This window comes from Ipomoea triloba, chromosome 3 (assembly GCF_003576645.1).
Source record: "Ipomoea triloba cultivar NCNSP0323 chromosome 3, ASM357664v1".
Lineage (NCBI taxonomy): Eukaryota > Viridiplantae > Streptophyta > Magnoliopsida > Solanales > Convolvulaceae > Ipomoea > Ipomoea triloba.
The window spans coordinates 20,667,158-20,685,429 of NC_044918.1; the positions used below are offsets into that span (position 1 = coordinate 20,667,158).

At 30.5% G+C, this 18,272-nt stretch overlaps 1 protein-coding gene across 1 annotated transcript; it reads right to left on the bottom strand.

Moving 5' to 3' along the window:
* Nucleotides 1-525: 525 nt before the first annotated feature.
* On the bottom strand, nt 526-2,476 carry LOC116012026 (class V chitinase CHIT5b-like). Its single transcript, XM_031251486.1, has 3 exons — nt 1,834-2,476; nt 1,178-1,697; nt 526-947 (listed from the first exon to the last, which is right to left on the bottom strand). The coding sequence occupies exons 1-3, from the start codon at nt 2,425-2,427 to the stop codon at nt 922-924; spliced, it is 1,140 nt and encodes a 379-aa protein (XP_031107346.1). The 5' UTR covers nt 2,428-2,476; the 3' UTR covers nt 526-921.
* Between the last annotated feature and the right edge of the window lie 15,796 nt (nt 2,477-18,272).

The window sequence follows — 18,272 nt, forward strand, 5'->3', positions numbered from 1 at the left end:
TATTTTGTTCTCGATTTTAATATTTTTTTAATATTGATCTTACGACTTTTAAATCTTCGCTACATTTAGTCTCTTCAACCTAATTTCTTGTCACTAGTTAGTTAGTGACCAAATTTCAAGCAAGTGACTTATTTTAAATGGCAAAATTATCATTTTTGATCCCCTCAAGAAGTTTAAGAAAAAAGTAATGAAAATAACAAATTTTACTCTTTTAAGATAAGTTATAGGTAATCAAAAATTAGACACAACTCTTTGTAAGTATATAGACACATAACATCTAATGTTCAAAATTATAGCTTTAGTTTGCCATTTTATCATTTTAGAGTTTTACTTAAAAATATAATGATCACGGTTGGCTTCAACCTGAATACTATACAAATCAGACCAAAATCAAAACCAGAGATTATAGTTTTGCCTATGATTTCTCATATGAGAGAGTAGACCACAAGGTTATATATTGACAAACTCTTGAAATGTTGAAATTGAATAATTTCAAAAATAAAAATTAGAATTAAAAAACAAAAATCCAATTCAAATCAAAACCGTTGATTCAAAAAATCAAAATCAAACATTTCTTACAAGATTCCAGTTCCTCCAAATTAAATACTAAAACTGTCAGCCACCATTCGAAATCATAATCGGACTGAAATCGAATCAGGACCACATCTAGTTTTAATTTGCTGCTTCTACTATTAGTCAACGTTCAACTTTTATTGCTAAAAGCTACAAACGCATAGTGCAAGTGCAACAATTATTGGTACATTGAATTTTGAAAGGAATATATAGCTAGTTTCTTGCTCTTTTTTTTTTTTTTTTTTTTTTTAAACTTTTTAAATGGTCTTCGGATCCTCCATTCATAGGTGATATGAAAAACAAAAGATATCCTCATAGTCACGCAAGGTTAAGGATTTTTCGATCATTTTAGGGGAAAACCCACGACTGCTTAGCTGCAAGAAGAAAAATATAATTAGTCTAAATATATCATGAAAATAAATATTATAGAAAATTTTACTATATATCACTATAAGAAAAATTAAATTTATTAATTAAAAAATACATAATGAGGCTCAAACCAACCTTTTCGTATATGAAAGTGCTACTAACAGCAAGATCTTGACAATTTTATGATATTTTAATTGTAGGCTACTAAAATTATAGGTGAAAACATTAAACATACCTTGTTTGGAGACTTTCCACTGGTGGTCACCATTGACAGACCAGAAGAAGTAGCCACGAAGCTTTAAGGCCTGAGCATATTTGACCTTAACCGAGATGGACCTCGGATCATCGTACCCAATCCATGATGTTCCGGCCACCGAGTACACAGACACGGTAGACGCGTCATAAACCACCGTCGCATTGTTCGCTTCATTAAACGCTTCAATTTCCTCAAATCTCAGAGTTCCGCCTCCGGGGCCCACGTCCACGGCCGGAGCTCCGATACCGTACGACCTGGAATCCTTCAATTTCCATGTTCTCCCGTAAAGTGGCAAGCCCATGATCAGCTTGCTCCTTAACAGCCCCGCCTTTATCCATCGCCCCAGACCATAGTGAGTGCTTATGTTGCTCTTTGGGTCAAACAAGGCTGCCTGGGCTCCTGTCGCCGAGGTATCCCATGATCCATGGTAATCATAGCACATTAAGTTGATCCAGTCCAGGTTTTTGTTGATCGCCGCCACTGGGTATGCCCTGTATACCTGTGAGGTTATGAGTAAAACTGTGTTTATTAATGACAAACCAGGAACATAAGTAGTAGTAAGTTACAACTATGGCTAGTCTACCGGGACAGATTTTATGAATTGATTTGCTCTTGACTAGGTATGCTTGGTATACCTGAGCCAGGAAGAAATCGACGGAGAAGTACGTGGCGGCCGTGAGCAGCAGTTGTGGGCGGCGAGTAGCCCGGGCCTCCTTGGCGACGGCGGCGCGCCAATCGCCCAATAAAAGCCCGAAGTAATCCATTTCGGTTGGGTTTTGGGGCATTTCCCAGTCCAAATCGATCCCATCAAACCCATACTTCCTAGCCACTTGAATGCTGGAATCAATGAAGCTCTTCCTAGTCGCGGCGCTTGAAGCCATGCGCGTGAACAGGCTCCCGTCCACGCCGCCGCCGCCGACGGAATACAGCGTCTTCACCGGCGGGTTTTTTGACCGGAGAGTGGAGGTGAAGCGGAGCAGCTGCGTGGCCGTCGCAGCGTCGACGTCGAATTGGAACGTGGCGTTGTTGGGAACGAGAAATGCGTAGTAGATGTGAGTGAACAAAGTTGTGTCTATGGCGGATGGCGGGAAATCTGATTCCGCCCATGAAGGCCAATACGCCCCTTTGACTCCCACGGACGAGGAGTGAGATGGCATGGCATAACCAAAACTCAAACACAACAAAACTGTCAGAAACCCAAACATATTATGAAGGTTTGGACCTGTCATATTAGTTAATTCAAAGAATTTGTATACAGAGAGAGATAAAAAAGATGAAGATCTGTTGGTGTTTGGAGCATTCATGGTACTGTCTATTTATATGTAAAATTTGGGTACGTGGTTGGGTTTATCACTTTATCCAAGGAATAAAAGTCTCACAGAGGATTGGTCCAAAAATGATATTTTAATTTTCTTGACTAGTACTATGCATTAATTAGTGGTTGACTTCATCTAACTTTTTTCCCAAACTTTATCCCAGTAACTAATTGAGTTGCTCATAAGACTGACCTCATCTAACTTGATTGGCATGAGTGATCATATACTTCAATTCAATATTTAAGAGGAATCGGGAGTTCAAACCCCTCTTATATGAAAAAAATCAATCTGGTCCGCACTGCAGACTGCACTTTACCCCTTAATTAATCTCGTAAGGTATTGGTTTAACGGTGCCTTATGCAGTTGGAAAATTATTGTGTAGATCATAGTCTATGTAGTGCTGTGTTGATCATAACAAAAATACATTATTTATGTACTGAATGTATATTATGTGATAATATGATTCACATAACTAATTAACTATGAATCATGATCATAGTTCACATAATAATGATTGCATACAATTAGAGTTTGCTTAAGACACATTAGATTAAAAAAGAAAGAAAAAGTGGTTGACCTTCTAGTGGTTTAGTTGGAGATCCATCCATCTGTTGCAGAGTGTTGTGTATCTGAACAAGCTGGAAACTTTGAAAGTTTGCAGTCAACTGTGACTTTATCAACACAAAATTGTATGTGAACAAGTAAGACAAAATCAAAATTATTGGGTCACAGGGCGGGGATACCAAAAGTCCCAACTCCTAAACATAGTGTTTGGTTCACTATCTAATTTGCGCATGATTTGTGGACTAATATCTTCACATTTTTATTGGACAGCGTCAATCATGTTGAGCTTTTACAAAAGAAAAGATAATACTTTTTCCATATAAACTTACCTCATAATATTTATACACAGTTGTGGTAATAAAACTGGAATACTGGTGGTTCGTACCTTATCTCAAGTTAAAAAGAAATTTACTTAGTAATCAAATAATGTCAAGTACATAAGCAAGTACATATAAAGAAAAATTGTAATTTATGTCCTTCTATAATATGCCAATTATCAATATCACTCCCGAATTATTAGTGGTATAAATGTTACCCATTAATTTTCAAAACGGTACATATATTGCCCGGTTTGCCCCTCCCATATCTTACAGGATGGGCAATATATATACCATTTTGAAAATTGAGAGACAACATTTACACTGCAGGAAGGCAATATATGTACCATTTTTAAAATGGAGAGGCAATATTTACACCACTAATAATTCAGGAGTGACATTGATAATTGACATATTATGGAGGAGAATAAATTACAATTTTTCCAATTTTAATATAAATTAAAATTTTGCGTTGACAAGGGTATACCCACATTTTGATTGAAAAAAAAAACCTTCATCACTTGATAACTTCGCCAAAATATGCTATAGTTAAATACTACGGAGTAACGGTTGACACTTAAAATTTGATAATTTTTATTATTTTATAATATTAATATATCTGAATGTATTTGAATAATATTGATATTATCTAATTTGTTAATTAGATAATATCAAAAGAGTTTGAACCTATCAAAACTCTTTATCCTACAGCTATAAATATGACCTTTTATTTCTATGTATTCATCCTAGGAAAAGTCATAGAATTAGCTTCAATAAAATGATCCTAAATGTAAAAGCCCCTCCATGAAGATTATGCCAAATGTTGCTTTAAACCCACATTGAAGATCAAGCCATTTGAATCCGGAAGCCCTTCAGAAGAACAAACCCATTTGAATCCGGAGGCCCTTCAGAAGAACAAACATATAAGTTCTTCTTTGAAGATCAAGTCACTAGAAATCCGGAGGCCCTTCAATGGAGCGTTCAAGACATTGGCTGAAGAATCAGAGGAGCATATATCCAGAGCTTGTACCCACACACTAACGGAGCGTTCAAGACATTGATTGAAGAATCAGAGGAGCATATATCCAGAGCTTGTACTCACACACTATATTGATATACTACATGTAACAGGAATTTTGAATCCCATATAGATATATTCAATTTTCTTTGTGTACATTTAAAATTTTGTACATTTAAAATTTTGTAATATATCATACTTTCTAAACAATGAACCGTTATACATGAGTATAGTTAAATATTTTACTTATAATTTCTTATAAAATATTTTTAAAGCTAACAACATTTTACAAAAGTGAGTCATCTCTTTATATTTTAGGGAAAATTGTGATTATGACCCTCACAAATATGCTAATTATCAATGTCATTCTTGAATTATTAGTGGTGTAAATGTTGCCCCTCAACTTTCAAAATATGATATATATATATATTGGCCCTTCCCTAATTAGGAAGAAGGAAATGTTATTGTCAGTGCAAGGAGAACAAATGAAGAAAAGAAAATGGAGAAACAAATATGGTATTCGAACTGGGAAAACGACGGGTAACCATATTTACACCACTAATAATTCAGGAGAAGGGCAATATATGTCACTTTTTGAAAATTGAGGTGCAACATTTACACCACTAATAATTTAAGGGCGACATTGATAATTGGCATATTTGTGAGGGTCATAAATTACAATTTTCCCATTTTATAATTATTTAACTTTCAATTTTGCAATATTTGTAAAAAAGAACCCTAATGTTTTTCTCCTTGTTTTATAGCAACCATTAAGTGTTGATCTACCTAGATGGATAGATCAATCATAACTTTTTATATGGGAGCATGTTCTCACCTAAACCCTCCCTTGTGTGTGTGATGACTTTTGGTGGACTAGACCCATCAATTTTGTACTTAAAACAAATTAGTAGTTGTGTGTAAAATAAGTAAATGTATAATGTGTATATATCTTGCATTGAGAGTGTTTGTGTCTTATGTTATACTACCTCTGTCCCATTTTATGTGTCTGATTCGGTTAACGAGGCTTGACTGCAGTTATTTTTAATTCATTTTTCCATAATGTTAAGTTTAGTATTAGTATATAAAATTTATATATTAAGAAACTACATTAAAATTACTATTAAACACAAAAAATTAAATTTAAAAATAATTAAAAAATATTAAAGAAAATAAGTAAACAAGAAGTAGTTGGTTTGACTAATGAATAGTAAATGACAAGTAAAATGGGACAGAGGGAGTAAATTTTTGTACCTTAACAGGGTGTTTTGGTTGGAGGGAATTACAATTCCATTCCCACTTAATTCCCACTTAATTCCGAATGCTACTAAATTCCTTCGTTTGGTTGGAGAGGATTGCAATTCCATGGAATTGCAATTCCTTCATTTTCATGGAATTAGAATCCCATGGCCCCCCATGGGATTTTAATTCCATGGATTTTAGGAAGAAAAAAAGATATCTTGAGACAAAATTACCCCTCTATTTTTTAACCTAAAATTGATGTTTGACATTCCATTTTAAATTATAGCGTGTATTATTCTCCGACTGCTCTTGGTGTATGTTCATTTAATCTTTATATGCAACAACTATTCAAAATTTGCATTATTTATATGAATTGTTTATATACAACAATTTTTGTGTATGTTCATTTGAATTCTTTATATGCAAAACTCTTCAAAATTTACATTATTTATATGCAACAACTCTAACAATTTTTCAATTATAAATAATAATAATAACAACAACAACAACAACAACAATGGATATTTTGGACTTTATACTACTTATTCCCTCTCAATTCCCATGTATACCAAATATTGGAATTGAAATTCCCAGTAATTTTATTCCTGCCAACCAAACACAGCTGGAATTTAAACTCCCACTTTATTCCCGCATTATTCATTTCCCATGGAATTGTAATTCTTTTCTCACATAATTCCTTCCCTCCAACCAAACGCCCTGTAAGAGTGAATTCTGTACCTAAAATGAATTAGTAGTTGTGTAACATACAACATATTATGTATTTTATGTTATGAATTTATGTATTGTGTTGTTAAATTCAACGCCTATAAAACATAAATTATCTACCTAAATAAGATTTGAAAATAAGTAAATATATAACATGTGCATGTGTCTTGCGTTGTCAATTTATGTGTCTTATGTTACGTAATTCTGTACCTTAAGAGTATATATTAAAAACTGTGTATAAACATGAAAAAGGGAAAATGGAGAATTCATTAAATTTAAAGATTAAAACGATGTCATTTTGATCCAGAGTCCATAATATTATATCGACCTGGTCAGGATATAAATTGCGATGGGAAGTGGAGGTCATCTATCAAGGCAAGTAGGCAACTATATATAGTATTTATATGACTCGGCTCCACTATATATGGCAACTGGCAAGGACAAGTCACTACTGAAACTTGAATATTAATGTTTTTTTTTTTTTTCACAGCTGCTATCATTGTTGAAATAGACACCAAAAACTTTATACATCGGGGATATTTTACCCTCTAATTTTATTTTTAATTTTGTTAGGCCAGGTTCAATTACTCCTCTTGAAAATGTGGCCAGGTCAATGATGGTAATGAGTGGATTCTTATATTAAAATAAAAAAATTGTCTAAATATGGGATTTACATTCTATTTTTATTAAGGGTCACACTTGTGTGAGACCGTCTCACGGATCCTTATTCGTGAGACGGATCGGGTCGGGTCAAAGCACCATGCAAATGTCATACTTATATGTGCAAATGTCATACTTATATGCTCAAATATAACACTAATCAAGAATACAATTTTTGTTACTTATAAGAGAAAAAGTAACACATTTTTCATAATAAGTAATGTTGACAAGTGCTCCTTACTTATAAGGGCAAATATAATATTTTTGAGAAAAAATATAATACTTTTAAATCGAAATGTAAAAGTATTGTATTTTCCCTTAAAAGTATTACATTTACCATTATAAGTAACAAAAATTTTATTCCTGATTAGTATTACATTTGAGCATATAAGTATGACATTTGTGCATATAAGTATTACATTTGCATCTTGACCCGACCCGTCTCATAGTAAGACGGTCTCACACAAGTTTTTGCCTTTTATTAATATCATAAAAACAAAATCTATATTATTAATTTCTAAATAATGTACTTATGGACAAATACTATATTTTAATAAAATCAATAGTACTAAAAAATTTACTAGATAATTTTCTTATTTATTAATATAGTAAAATCACATAACTGAAATTCTGAAATTACTTCGTATTACAATGAGGTCCAATTAATTGTCCTAATTGTAATTTCAATTATTATTTTTCATAGGGTAATACTTGTGTGAAACTGCCTCACGGGTCTCAATCCATGAGACGGGTCGGATCTTTAATTAATGGGTCAAATCTAAATTTCAATGGTCTTTGTCATTTAGACAAACCAAAACAAAAGAAGAGCAAAAGATCAAGGCATTGCAATTTTCACTCATTTCGACCACTGTTTGGTTATTGGACCATATCTCAGCCCAGGAATGTCCAAATTAAGTTATCTCTGAACCATTGGAAAGAAGACTTCAAGAGCTACAAATTTTTTAGAAATACAAATTCGTAATTCTGAACGGAAAATGGTGAAAAATAGCCTAGAAGTCAAAGAAACTGCATAGAGTTCGGAAATGCAGTTTCTGGAGAGGAGGCAAACGGCCACACAAACGACCGTATGCTTGAATTGGCCGGAGGTTTTAGTCCGAATTACAGTGCAAAAAGGTAGTTCCAGACGTTATCTCGTTCTTTGTGCTAGTGCCTAAAACGACATTTCACACCCGTACACTCACGGTCACTCATTTTTGCTCCACTAAAACTTGACCTCATGACCTCCCATATAGGAGAGTCACTAAATGCCATATGAGCACAAAGTGCTTGGCTTCAAAATGTTAAATTAATTCCATATTTTAATGGAAAATTTTATCATTCTTGAAAAACAAAGCATTATATTGTTTTCAATCTAGCTAAAGACCTTGTAGTCTAGTGGCACCCGGTATCCGGGTTTACACTCCCATATGAATGATGGGAGTGGGTTCGAGTCTCAGTCTCAGTGGAGGTAACTGAGGTAACTGTTCACTCTTTGTGCTTCAGTTGGTTGAGAACTTAGCTATAAACAGAGACTATATATTGTAACAGGGATAAATGTACTTGAATGCTATCATTGAAAAATATAAATAAATATGGAAAAAATAATGAAATTTCTTCACTAGTTTTGTTGCAAGAGACAGCAAGATGGGTTCTAGAATGAATGTGCTTAATTAAAAATTAAAATCAAGAGTTTGTAAAGTAATCTCTTTGACTTTGTCATAAGCTCACATGCATAACCCAATTTAAAGTCAACCCACCAACCCAAATTGGACTTGCCAATCTTCATTTAGGTGGTGCTTGCTTCGTGTATTAAAAATTTTCATATCATTTAAAAAAAAATATTAGATATGTTGTTTGATTTATGCAAATATAAGATTCCCAGATAATATGAGATTTTTAAAAATTATTTTGACCATGTTTGGTAAAATAGCTATCCTATAAGACAATTTTAATTTGTTTGAATACTATTAACTGTTTGTCTTAGTTAAACAATTAATATGAGTGTTTAATTAATTAGCCTTTTGTAACAGTTTATTTGCTCCAAAACACTAAAATTGAAAAAGATAAACTTTTTGAGAATGTCATTTTTGTATGTAATCATCTATCAGCTAACAATTATTTACCAAACATCTTTCTACATTCAACTAATGCTATCAACTAGTCAAGCCTACTAACCCAATCAACTAATTAACAACTATTTAACAAACACCCCCAAATCATTATTTTTTTCATATATTTAAACATATCATTTTTTATTCAAAAGATTTTTTTTTAAAATGTAAAATCGAAAATATGATGAGTTTAACCTGAATCTTCCCAGATCGAAAGTTGAGAATGAACTTAGTGGTCAACTCTGCCATTCAACAATACAACTATGTTCTGGATGGGTTATGACTTTAATTAGTGGACATTGTTCAAAGCTTTATTAGCTGACCAATCCATTACCTTGTGGTTGCCCTGACCACTACTGTGAATTTAATTAAAATTTTAAAATTTTAGTGTATTCACAAAACTTTGTGTAAGACCGTCTCAATGATATGATCTTTATTCTTGGTTCACTCTTGTAACTTGTAAAATAAAAATGTTTTTTAGTTTCTCAATTAAAAAAATGATAGAATTTAGAAATAAAGTTGTGTATTGTGACTAAATTATGATCAATTCAATTAATTATGCATAAATGAGAAACTAAAGACTCAAATTTTCATTTTATAAAATTACATTATGCTATAATAGCACTCAATATTAAATTTTATTGATTAAAAGAAAATAAATATTAATGAAGTTAAAGTTGTTAGGTGAAGGAATAAAATTGTATCGAAATTGACATATGCGAGGACAACTACATTTGCAAATGTCAAAAATAAGGACCAAATTGATTACTTGTACATAAAATAGGGACTAAAATGCAATTCTTCCCTTTTTAAATAATGAATTTAGGTTCAGAAAAAGTTAAAAATGAAAAATGGTTTGAAAAAGTTTTAATTAGACCAAACAACAATTCAATAAGGAAAGCACTAAAACGATTGTCACATATATTACAAGTTACATAATAATAACATATAACTAATTCCACTAGAGGTTCACTTTGTATTTGATGGTAATTCTAAATTTACTCTCACACTATCGTTTTTGTCATTTAACATCACATACTATTATTTTTTGGACATTTTAATCATTTCCATGACTTTTCCTATTTTTAGTAAGGATATTTTTGTCGCTTCATATTTCTCTTTTGTTATTTTTTTCAGTTTCAACCAGTTTAATTGGTTTAGGACTTTACTAAAAATTGGTTGAAAAAAATGGTTACTAAAAATCAAAGTTTACCCAAAATTCTAAATCAATTAAACCGGAAAAATAACAGAAGAAAAATATGATTTGGGACTAAATTTAAAATTAACATCAAAGACAAGGGACATCTAGTGGAATTAACTCTAATAACATATTATATACTCTTGAAGGATGTAACCAGTAAAATATGATTTTCGTACTTAAAAACTAAAAATTCACAAAAGGAGAAATTTTCTCGTTTTTAAGGTCTCCACATCTCGGCCTGGCAGAATATAGAGTCGTCAAAACGGGTTTAGCCTACTGGGTAATTAAGCCCGCCCCGCCCTGTGAAAAGGGCGGGACGACCTTTGATATTTTAGGCCCTCACTTAACCAGCGGGCTTTGGTGGGCGAGCGGGGGCCCGCCAAGCCCGCCTAATATATAAACATTATTAGTACTAGTATTTTCACCCGTGCGTTGCACGAAATAAATTTGTTATAATATTTTAAGAAATATTTGAATCGATATACAATTATATAAATTATAACATCGAATATGAGTATGAATAAGTGTATAAATGCAATTATAGTATGAGTCTTCCTTGCAATAGGTAGATACTTTACATTATTGCATCATATTCATTAATTTAATTACTTGTCGATTAGTTATTGCATTATCTTGAGGTAAACTTATATTTTGATATTCAGTAAATATAACTATATTAGAGAAAAATTTACATGGGAGTAATATTTTAATTTACAATTGTATTAGGGATAGGAATTGTATTACAATATTTTACAATATTACGCACACCAAAATATTATAGGTCTGTTTTGGGCTAGAAGTTAAAACTGAGGATATTGTTTTTATTAATAGTATAGATATAGATTGCATTGCAGAGAAATATATATACTGAATTATAACCATTAGTAATTCTAGTCTAGAATTGTATTACGAATAGGAACGTAATAGGAACGTAGGGAAGAATATATTTTATTAGGAATTCTATTTTAATTTATAATTGTATTAGGGATAGGAATTGTATTACAATATTACGCACACCAAAATATTATAGGTCTGTTTTGGGCGGGAAGTTAAAACTGAGGATATTGTTTTTATTAATAGTATAGATTCTATTTTAACTGAGGATATTGTTTTTATTAATAGTATAGATTCTATTTTAATTTACAATTGTATTATTATTAATAGTATAGATTCTATTTTAATTTACAATTGTATTAAAGATAGGAATTGTATTACCATATTTTACAATATTACGCAAACCATAATATTATAGGTCTGTTTTGGGCGGGAAGTTAAAACTGAGGATATTGTTTTTATTAATAGTATAGATTCTATTTTAATTTACAATTGTATTAAAGATAGGAATTGTATTACCATATTTTACAATATTACGCACACCAAAATATTATAGGTCTGTTTTAGGCGGGAAGTTAAAACTGAGGATATTGTTTTTATTAATAGTATAGATTCTATTTTAATTTACAATTGTATTAGGGATAGGAATTGTATTACAATATTTTACAATATTACGCACACCAAAATATTATAGGTCTGTTTTGGGCGAGAAGTTAAAACTGAGGATATTGTTTTTATTAATAGTATATATATAGATTGCATTGCAGAGAAATATATATACTGAATTATAACCATTAGTAATTCTAGTCTAGAATTGTATTACGAATAGGAACGTAGGGAAGAATATATTTTATTAGGAATTCTATTTTAATTTACAATTGTATTAGGGATAGGAATTGTATTACCATATTTTACAATATTACGCAAACCATAATATTATAGGTCTGTTTTGGGCGGGAAGTTAAAACTGAGGATATTGTTTTTATTAATAGTATAGATTGCATTGCAGAGAAATATATATACTGAATTATTACCATTAGTAATTCTAGTCTAGAATTGTATTACGAATAGGAACGTAGGGAAGAATATATTTTTTTAGGAATTCTATTTTAATTTTCAATTGTATTAGAGATAGGAATTGTATTACAATATTAAGCACACCAAAATATTATAGGTCTGTTTTGGACGGGAAGTTAAAACTGAGGATATTGTTTTTATTAATAGTATAGATATTAGATTATATATATATACATCATTTTATATAATTATATATAAAAATATATGTTAATTTATTTATTTATATTGAAAAAATGTATTAGAAAGTTATATATTGTATAAATTATTTGTTATTTCCTTATAAATTCAAATATTATGTATTTGATTATTTACTAGAGCTTATTCTTATATTAATTATTATTGTGTTCAACAAATTAAAAATACATTAATATATGTTTAAACTATTATAAATTAAAATATATAGAGAGAGACTTGCTAAGAAGGCAGAATGATTTTAAAAACTGCAAAACTTGAAATTTATTGCTTATTTTTGAGTTTTCTCATGCTTGCGTTGCTCTCCCATTAGTAGAAGATTTGCTTGGAAGGAAGTTTTGAAATTCAGAGGTTTCTCCAATTTTATACTGGATGTGGGCATGTTGTTGGTGGAATTCTACCTCAACATTTTTAATATGTTTTGATATATATATATATATATATATATATATATATATGTATATATATATATATATATATATATGTATATATATATATATATATAACTATTTTGGACAATAAAGAGAAAAAGAAAGTTGAAAAATAGAACTAGCACTCATACTTTATAGATGCATAGAAATTTAGTATTAAGAAGGATATAGATATGATTTCCACTGTCCATTAATCATAAAGTCTGAAAGAAATTATTATATAAAGTAATAAGGAGAAATCGAAGCTAATTTAATAATAAGCCATATTTTTCCGATCCGTCAGTGCAGCTTCATCGTAGCAAAAATGTGACATCTCCGTTCACATCCTGTTTGGCAATCTCGTGTTTTTGCAACGGATGAGCGACACAACATGTTCTTGCACCTGCTCGCACATTCATCTTTATTCTGCGGCGCCGGAACTTCAGGCGCAACAACGTTGTTCGCCCATTCCACGGCGGTCATGTCACGTGCATTAATCGCCGTCACTGCTAACATCATTAATATAATAATAAAACTCACGCACAAAACCTTTCCTGCACTTGCCATTTCAATTCTGCAGGCCTTAATTATCATGTACAGCCTAATCGAAGACGCTTAATTGGATAAACTTCTCTGATTTATTTTCAGCATATTTATTACGTTGCAACGAAGTTTTGATTAATTCATAAATAACTGTTACATTAGTATAATAATAATATTGATATTTTTCTGTAGGATTTTATCATAATTACTTATTCATGTATGAAAATGGAATTATGTATTTAACGTAAGTATTAATTAAATTAAAAGTTCGTAGCTGACATACGTTATTGAGCAATTTGTAAAGTGTTCTTAAAATCTAAGATATTAATTGGGAAACTCCAATTACAAGGTATAACTGCAATTTGTAGTCCAATGTCATCAAACCCTTCCCTTTATACAGATACTGCATTGTAATAGAGTGAGTAGTATGCAATTTGATTTTATTTACCAGAAATTTCATTTATACTATTTTGTTTATAAAATTATATAGGGGAAGTTGTCTTTAGAGCTATGAGTTTTTTTTTGAGTACTACTGACTCTGTTACGATGTAATATCTGCTCATAACTACTTTCTCAAATTACTGAAGCACAAACAGACAACATCGTCTCCACTGAGGCGCTTGAGGCTCGAACCCATCCCCTTCCACATGGGATGCAACCGGGTGCTACTAGATCACAAGGTCATTGGCAACTAACCAGGAATTTTTAAAAATGTTTTTAAAATGTTTTTGTTAATGTCACTCATCAATTGTCGTCCTCATTACCAAATTGTTTCTTCGAGTTACGAAGCTCTGAACATTGTTTGCAAGAGCTTTTTTGCGTCTTTAAAATGTTTTATTTTTGTCAAATTTCGATCCTTAAATTTTATCTCTGCATTCACAATGAGAACAATAATTCTAGGAAGAATTTTAGTATTTATCATCAGTATAATCATAAAGTACATGAAAGTGTGTATTTATAAAAATACAAAGAGTTTCACTCAGATAAAAAATGATAATTCTTTTTTTAAATAAGAAATTCTAGTATAGCTAAAATAAAAAGCCCTAATACTAGTCGTCATATTTTGCTCCTTCATCCCTTCGATCACTTCTCTTACTATACAACCATGCTATCGGACCTGTAAATGTGCAAAAGTTCATGTTGTTTTGCCATTACTTGTAGATGACATATACAAAAGATAAATGATTAGTCTTATATTAGCTAATAGTTTTTTTTTTTTTTTGAAAAATATTAGCTAATAGTTAAATGACTAAAAGTGTTATTTCACGTACCAATTATGGGGTTGTTTGGTCCATTACTTTTGGAGACTTCAATTGGATTTTTTTTTCTTTTTAAAAGAAGCTTATAACGGTGTTTATTTTCAATTTTTTTTGAAGTAAACAGAGAATCAAATACTCCTATAGTAGTATTCAAAGGAAAAAAAAAATCCTGTAATGAACATTTTGAGTACCTATCTTTACTCTTTCATTTCCTTCTTATTATCATACTTTAGTTTGTATCATCTTTTACCCCCAAGAAACAAATGTCATACTTTCTCTTACACCAGACCAGTGTTGCAAAAATCGGTCGCTTAGGGCGCCTAGGCACTGCTAAAAAAAAATTTTTAAAAATTATTTTTAAATTCAGTGACCGATACGTGAACATATTAACAGGTAAACAAGTCATTTTAGATTAAATTGTATCAATTTGCGTTGTTTATGGACCCAATTGTAATTTTTTTTGGGTTTAGTGACCTAATAATTGTTTGGTATGTAGTTGGATGGCTTATTCAACCCTTATTCATTCTATTTATTTGTGTGGTTAGCAAATAAACATTATCTGCATAAACATGTTTAGAAATTAAAAATGTTTGTGTGAGAAAAATATTGGATTTAGTCTTTTTAAAATTGAGCACAAAAATTTATTGGATCATGTTCATAATTATTTTTTAAATTAAGATTTGCCATAATGGATTAATGGGTAGTTGGGCTAGTAAATTACAATGTTGAGTTGATTAGCCCATTTAACTATTTGTTTAGTTTTTTTTTTTTTTTTTTAGTCCATGAAGTGTCCTGAGCAGATCCTAATTGTAAGAGGCACCTTTAAGTCCGTACCATACTCAGACTAATCCCCATTCACACCGGGCCAACCCAATTAGTTATTTAATTTAATGGATTATGTATGGCAAATTATATCATAGAATCTATGATTACAATATTGTAGGTTTATTATAAAGTACTATTTTTATTATGATTAATTATTATAATATTATAGGTTCATTATAATAATATTGTATGTTCATTAAATAACATCAATTTGTCTACTATTATATATGCATATTTTTTTAATAAATAAAATCAATGTTGCAAAATATATTATTAAAAATATCCTATTTATATATTTTGAATAATACTCATATTAATATAATTTGAATCTTAATTGTTTATTGATGGCCTTACAATATTGATAAAATAAAAATTCTGTATTGTGAAAATGAACCTCTATTTTTTCTTAATGAACCTATTTTAGATTCATTTTTATTACATAGTAGTTGCATTATTATTGTAAAGATTGTTGGTCCTGAGGGTTTTCGTTTATAAGTTTATTAGGAAGGGTTTAGAAGTAGTCTTTGTTCCACATTGAAAAAAAGCCACTGATGAATACGTATTATACTTATTTTAAAAGCCACAAATCAAAATTGGAAAAAGTATATTATAATAAATTAATTAAACTTAGATTGTATCAATGAATAATATTTTAATATATTACATTAAATATAATATAATTAAAAAAATTATGTCTTGCTTGTCCTCCCAGACTATATTTTAATGGCAAAAGTCTCACATATCCTTATTCGTGAGACGGGTCAAGTTGTAGATAACTCGATGTGTAAGTATCACAATTTCAATTATAAGTATTACAATATTTATCATTAGTAACAATCAATTTTACTTTAAATAGTATCACAATTTCACATATAAGTATTACAAAATCTATCATAATAAGCAACAATTTATTTTTAATTCAAATTCGTATTAAATTTTCTACAATTAGTATTATAATTTTTTTTCCAAAAGTAACATTTCACATATAAGTATTACAATATTTACATTAGAATTATACTTTGTAAGTATCACAATTTCAGTTATAAAAATTACAATATTTATCATTAGTATTTTACCCTAAATAATATCACAATTTCAAATATAAATATTACAATATTTATTATAAGTAGTAACAATTTGTTTATTTTAAATTAGAATTAATTTTTGGTAATAAATATATATTATGATTTTTATCATAAGTAACAAACAACTATACCTAACCCATCTCACATGCGAATTAAGATTCGTGAGACATTTCACACAAGTGTGATCATGACCTATTTTGATATATGAAGTAATTGGTAATTGTTCAACATATTCTTCAACATATTCCAAGTTGATCACATTATTAGTACCGGCCTCCCAAAGTAATGTGACAAATTTTAAGAATATTTTAATTTTTAAGGATAATGATATTTTTCCTTCCAAAATTTCCCCTTAATGTTCTCTCCATGAAGTGACTTACATTGGTGCTCCCTGCTCATTACTTGCGTGACCCCACCATTAATTAAAAAGAAAGTTAATTGTCGAATTAGAAAATGTCATCTAATTAAGGAGGAGAAGATTGGAGAGGTGAATAACATTACTCATATTTTAAATCCTCGAAATTATCTCCCCGACTATGGAGGATATTATTAATAAAAAAGGCCGGTTTTGAGAGTAGAACAGACAATACAATAAAATAAAAATAAATAAATACTAAAATATATAGGTTGAAGTATGAGTGATGTGAATCGCTTAGATTTGAGGTCCATAATATGAACTTATGTGCATGTAGTGATGTCTATAGGGAGCTATCAAATGAGACTTGCCTGAAACTCATTTGGATTAATCACATCCCATAAGATGTGAATAGCCGAATACTAACCTATCGCAGTATGCAATAAAAAACAAAAAAAAAAAACAAAAAACAAAAAAATCAAAAAAACAAAAAAACAAAAAAACAAAAAAAACAAAAAAACAAAAGATAAAATAGTGCAGAAATTTAATTTCTTTGGGAAAGTTTAATTATAAATTTTAAAAATTCTTGTTACTTGTCCTACCATAATGTACTTTAGTAATTACTCAGTAAATATCTTCTTTATAAAATTATTTAATTTTTTGACATCCTAGAAATTATCACTTCAACTATGCAGGCCTGGACACTATTAATTACTAAATATATAAAGCTGGCGTAGATAGCAGAGTAAGAATTAAATAAATTAATGAAAAAAATAATTTTTTTAAAAAAATTCAAATAAAAAATTATATATATATATATATATATATATATATATATATATATATATGGCTTCCACCGCCGGCCTCCGGCCGGAGCTCTAATGGAGCTTTGAGCCGGCGGTTTTGGTCACCTTTCATGTTTGCTCTCGCTCTTCTTCTGCCCCGACCACCGTCGCAGTTCCGTCCGCCTCCGACCACCGCCACAGATCTTCTTCTTCCGTTTTCTCTCCCTTTGAATAAAATAATAGTAGGTAGGTATTGGGGTTTGTGTTGGTAGTCTTGAACTCCCAATCCTACTTTGACTTTACCACTTTTTTTTCTCTATTATTGTGTTTTCCTCTCGTTAGTTTCACGAGCATTTTTCCTCTCGTTACTTTCACGAGCTTTTCATTTTCATTAGCATAAATCGTTTAGTTTGGTTTCGACAAGTGTTGATCTTATCCTGGGCGAGCAAAAAAGAATGATGACGAAGACCCAGATTTTTGAAGAAGCTTTAAGCTCCCTGAAGGAACATAGCTTCATAGTTATGAAACAGTTTGCGATTCAAGTTTTCTATAGCATA